General features: G+C 47.3%; 1 protein-coding gene across 1 annotated transcript in view; it reads right to left on the minus strand.

The window, feature by feature from the left end:
* Nucleotides 1-5,020, minus strand: part of LOC306915129 (disintegrin and metalloproteinase domain-containing protein 12-like) — a gene marked incomplete at its 3' end in the record, with an annotated part of 95,751 nt that extends 90,731 nt beyond the window's left edge. Inside the window, exons 1-2 of the mRNA XM_079492378.1 lie at nucleotides 4,917-5,020; nucleotides 4,289-4,623 (exon numbers count right to left, since the gene is read on the minus strand). Coding sequence (XP_079348504.1) covers nucleotides 4,289-4,397 — 109 coding nt within the window. The 5' untranslated portion in view covers nucleotides 4,398-4,623; nucleotides 4,917-5,020. The remainder of the gene's footprint in view (nucleotides 1-4,288; nucleotides 4,624-4,916) is intronic.
* Between the last annotated feature and the right edge of the window lie 980 nt (nucleotides 5,021-6,000).

Raw genomic sequence — 6,000 nt, forward strand, 5'->3', positions numbered from 1 at the left:
AAGTGTAGAGAGGCTGAGCCAACTGGACTCTCTGACCAGACAACAGACAGAGAGAAAGAGAGAAAGAGAGAGAGAGAGAGAGAGAGAGAGAGAGAGAGACAGAGAGAGAGAGACAGCGAGAGAGAGACAGAGAGAGAGAGAGAGACAGACAGACAGAGAGAGAGACAGAGAGAGAAGACCCAGAGGGGAGGGCCCTGCCGGGCTGAACTCTGACCCAGTCTGGGTGTGAAAGTCCGATGAGAAAGCCCAGAGTAAGAGTTGGGTTTCAGTCAGCCTGTTAAAACTTTTTGCTATTAGGGGTCAAACGAGTCCAGCACTGCTCTGCGAAAGCTTGATGCAACTCACATCACAGCGTCCAAACACAGCCAGCAGGCCGAGCTATACTTTCCTCCTCACTCATATCAAATAATCCCATCGTGGAATTGCAACCGCTCCAGTCGATCTGCCTCGATATCCTTATACAACTGCTCTTGGCCTAGCCTCTCATGTATCAATCTCCCTCAAGAAATCCGTTACAGCGGCTCGTCTGAGAAGACCTGAAGAATCCATTCGCCCCAGAAACTGATCTTAAAACGCCTCTGACCCCTCAAAAGGGGTCACGTCATGGAGATACCATCTCTCTTATGGGAGGACGCTTGCGTGTTGACGGAAGGAATGCTCCACTACCGCGGTCCAAAAATATATTCACAGCTCAACTTTCATTTGTTTGAGCGTGCATCAAGCGAGGGGGGCTCGCTCATATAGCGCTGCAACGCATGGGGAGGGGAGAGGGGAGAGGGGAAGAGCCCGTGTTGGCTGCGTGTGAGGCAGCACAGCTGGCTGGTAAATACGGCCTGACACTAATAGTGTGTCAGCCATCGGAGGAAATCATTCACACGGGCGATCCCCCGGCCTAGGAGGACAAGAGCATGCACGGAGGAGACGGGGGAGAACGGAACCGACAAGAGAGCTCAAGGAAACGAGAAAAAGAGAGGGGCCCCCGTTAAAAATGTATGCAAACATGACATCGCATGGAGGAGCCGCCGCTCCTCTGTCTTCAGTTCTCTGCGCAACTGTGAGTTCCTGACAGCACATCAGCGCTGGGGGAAAAAAAGAGACAGAGACAGTGGGAGAGAGAGAGAGGGAGAGAGAGAGAGAGAGAGAGAGAGAGAGAGAGAGAGAGAGAGAGAGAGAGAGCATGCAGTGATATAGGGAACACTAATGATTTCCGCTCATTTCACATTAACGTGAAGTCAGGCGCCACGCTGCGTCTCACAGCGTACGGCTTGAATGCAGGCTAGCCCCCGTCCCCGTCCCCCCCGTCCCCCCCGTCTCCGCGGAGCGTTTATAAGCACCTGTTCAACCCCCCCCCCCCCCCCCCCCCCCGAAGGGCATCGTTTGCAATCAGTCCGAAAGACCCCCAACCTGGTAAATGCTTCCTGCCAGCCAGCGCTGTTCTACTCATTCTTACACACACACGCACAGTCGCACACGCACACACACACACAACACACGCACACACAACACACGCACACACTAGACCTGACAACGCCTGAGAAGAGCGAGTCAGAGGCCGTGTCACAAAGCATCCTCGTTTCATCAATCATGATGAAATGATGATGAACATGCGAGCGCTTCCTCCGCCTTCAATCACCGTCTCTGACACATTCCACATTATGCTGCATGGAATTAATTGCCCGGCGGATCCCGCGGTGTGCCGGTGACAGCCAGCCAGCAGTGTGTTTTTTTAAGTTGAACCATTTAATAAATAAGCCTATTATCGTACAAGACAAATAGTGGGAAATAGAGCTGATCAACAAATGCACACACACACACACACACACACACACACACACACACACACACACACACACACACACACACACACACACACCTAAGGGCGAGAAGTGACTTCGCCGTGCACGCATCCGCCTTGTTGACGGCAGACTGCTGGGCGAGGGCTGGCGCTTTGGCATGGGGGGTCAGATCAACATAGAATGAATTTGTTCATGCCTTGAGTGTACTGGGTTTGATGAGGTCAGATCAACATATGGAATGTAACTTAGAACAGGTCAGCTCCATATATGGAGATCTAAGGGTGGTAGCGGGGGACATTCTCTTGAGTGTACAGGGTTTGATGAGGGCCCAGGTAGGGCCGGGCCTTCATTTCCGGGCCTATCAGTCCAAAGGGATCTCCATATATGGGCATAACAGGGATTGTATTAGGGTATCAGCTGGGAATGCCCCATTACCTGAATACCCATATATGGGGATCAACACTGACATCATCATTTGGATCATCAGGTGGGAATAACGACACATCACTCTGACAGTATCTGGATCTCCTTATATGGCAATAATGACACATCACTCTGACGGTATCTGGATCTCCTTATATGGCAATAATGACACATCACTCTGACGGTATCTGGATCTCCTTATATGGCAATAATGACACATGACTCTGACAGCAGACTAAACAGCATAAAAGAAACCTCTCGGCTTTCAACCAGCGCACCAAGCCCCCAGTAAGGCTAGCCAACGTTGAAGCTGCCACTATACCTACTGGCGACAAGTGGAACTGCAGCATGTTCATGGTTTTCAAAGTGTCCATGGGCTCCATGATGTCATGGACAGTCGGAACTTCAGTCCATGAAGTAAGTGAGCATGTAAGTGACCATGGACACTTTGAAAACCTAAAATATCGAAAAACACATATTACCCCTAAAAACCCCAGTGTTCCTTGTCTCCCAAACATCATTAAAATAAGATCTGGTTTAAAGTGTCCCTTTAAAGGACCACTTCACCACTTTTCAACTTCTCTTCCTATAATTGGTCCTAACTAATGTTCATGATAAAATACCACCATTTTTTTCCTACTCAGTCTGTGTCTCATAGGAAGGCTTTGGGCAGTTCAGAAACCCGTCCACCAGTGACATCATCGATGGTGAATCCAAGCTAATAGAAACGGCAGGCTTTCTTTTCCTGAAAAGTTGCAATGCAAAAGTTGAAGCCATCGTTCTCACGATAAAAAAAATCTAAATATATTTTAAAACAAATCTTGTTTAAAAAAAAATCTGCCTAATGATGATGTCACTGGTGGACGGGTGTCCGAACTGCCCAAAGCCCTCCTATGAGACACAGACTGAGTAGGAAAAAAATGGTGGTGTTTTATCATGAACATTAGTGAGGACCAATTATATGAAGAGATGTTGAAAAGTGGTGAAGTGGTCCTTTAACACATGTAGCCCATTGTAATAAAAATAAATAATGACATGACTACTACAGACATCTGTCACTCAGAAAATGACATGGCTTTTTATCTACACTATGAATTATGTTTCCAAAATCACAAGCCGCAATGTGGTTTTTCGCATGAATTGTCCCAGTGTGTGTCTGTAAGAGACCAGCCCTGTCCTGGCATCGAGAAAATCAATCATTAAAATAATAATGAACTTGGACTTGAATTATGGACAACCGCTGCTCTAGAACAGCTTCGACCAAAATTACTTTGACAAAGAAAGCTTCTTTACCATTACCAACATCATCATCATCCTTTCCACACAGACATAGAGACACAGACTAGTGGCTATCCTGACTCTGGACAGCGTGCTAATCCGTTATGTTCTAGGCGCATTCATAATGCCATTACACCATCCATGGCAGAAGATATGAAAACCCCTTCCCAGTCTGGGCGGTTACTTCATAGCCTCTGTTATGAATCTATTCTGGACCGTATGGTATGGTGCGCTAAAGCTTTCGAGGCACAACTTGGAAGGAATGAGAGCGGAGAGGGAGCATGACAAATGCACTGTCTCTATCCATCCATATGGCTTCAGTATTAATGCCAACAGAACAGAACAGAACAGAATAGAACAGGCACAAGGAAGGGCGCGCAGCGCGAATTAAATGTACACAGTACACCTGCAGGCTATATACCTGATTTCATTGTATGATTAGAAACATGTGTTCTTGTTAAAGACATTTGCTACAAATGTAGTCAATTCGTGCACAGAAACCATGCAGTCAGTGCAAACGACTGAAAAACGACTTTTGTGGTTTTGTTTGTATTGAGAGAGAGAGACAGAGAGAGAGAGGGAGAAGAGAGGGGGGAATCCATCCGTGACATCCGTCCATCCATGTTAGCCTCAGAAGACTTCACAGATGTATTTTATCGATTTTGACATTTGCATGTCTGTCATAGGAGTGTACAGACAGACTCGATGCATCGTACACTCAAATGCATACACGAGTCTTGCTCCAGGGCTACTAAACAGTATTACTACACCCACATTGAAACTCTTCTTACCTTGGGGAGGTTTGGAGCGCGCGTCGGACGCACAGACGCATATCGCGATGAGGTGAAGCGCTGTCCAAAATGTAAACTTGAGGAGAACCATGCAGCGCCGGCTGTTCATGATGATGATGATGATGATGGTGGTGATGATGGCACCCGGCGATCCGATCCGGACGGACGGACGGACAGACTGACGGGCCGTGAGGACTGGACTATATTATATCTCTCTCCACTCCTCCGACCGACGCTCCTCTCTTCTCTCACCACCGGCACCACCACGGCAGCTCTGCCATGGTTATAGTTACACAGCTCAACAGCTGATGAGTGCAAAGACCCCACATTACTTCCTGAAATATGAGAGAGAGAGAGAGAGAGAGAGAGAGCCGTTGGAGTCCAACGGTTGGACAATCCACAAGAGCCGTTATATACCGCTATTCAAACTCCCCTCCTTCTTTCCTTCCTTCCCCGGCGCACTGCACTACACTACTGCTGCTTTAGCCATTCAGTCAGTGATGATGTATGTATGTTCAAAGAAACTCGTCGTCTGTCTCTTGAAAAAAAGTGAAGCTAAAAGGATTCAAAATGGTTGTACTCGCACAGTACCACACTACAAAGAAGACATCATTTCCAGAGCAATTACTGCATGGCCAAAAGAAGTGTTGTCTTATGAGTCTGCGACCATGTGCTTTCGTCGGAGGAGCGTCCCTCCTCCTCCTCCGGGTCCTAGAGAGAGACGCTCGCCTGATTTTGGACCGAATAGAATGGGCTCCTCCTTGCGAGGTTGTTAGCCTGTATAGTAGATCTGATTGATCGGTGTTCGGCAAGCGACAGCTAGCGTCGTGAGTGATGTATGTATGAGCTTGACAGTGACGGCACACATGCTGTAAATAAATAGGATATGAATAATGCATATGTTAGACATAACCCTACTCCCACTCATGACATGTTTTATTCAATGGCTGAATGAATGGCCATAAAATACATACTTGAAAAGCACTTGTATGCAATTTGTAGAAGTGCCACAGATTTTTTGTTAATTGAATACTTTATTAACAGCTTGCAGGGGGGGGGAAGCTCATGAAAGTAGGCTACACTACAGTAATAGTCTCTGTCGAGTGGCCAACTTGCACTTAACGCTTTGCTGCAAGTTATTGGGCATGCCCATGAATGGCCTACTTGTGCATGAGCAGTGCGCGCAACTTATGCGCAGTGCTTGACCGTTGGCGCCTCGGCTCTCCACCACCGTCAACTACTGCGCTATAAGCAGACGCCAATCAAGTTATAACTTAAATTGATTATGTCATCCACATACGTCTTTAAAACATTTTTTACATAAACACACATAATTACGTCATCAGCCAATCCCTGATTGGCCGAGCGACGCCACCAACACAAGGAGGCAATCCAAAGGGTCAAAGGGACCACCGACATATAGGCAGCAAGCTGCCAACTCGCGCTCTGATTGGCCGAGCGACGCACCGACGTACGCACGCAGCGCCCTGATTGGCCGAGGGTGTCAACGACATACCCAGCCGAAAACAGTACTTGCACACACTCTGCTCGCGTAAGTAACAAGAGGATGTAAACCCAAGAGAGCCTATTAGTGCCTTGTTTCCATTGGGATACTTGCATCCTTCATACTCAATTAATCGAAAAATGCATATACATTCTGGATTCTTAATAAGCTAACCCTACTGTAGAATAATCATCAACTTTTTGTTGGT

This window comes from Electrona antarctica (genome assembly GCF_951216825.1).
Source record: "Electrona antarctica genome assembly, chromosome: 22".
Lineage (NCBI taxonomy): Eukaryota > Metazoa > Chordata > Actinopteri > Myctophiformes > Myctophidae > Electrona > Electrona antarctica.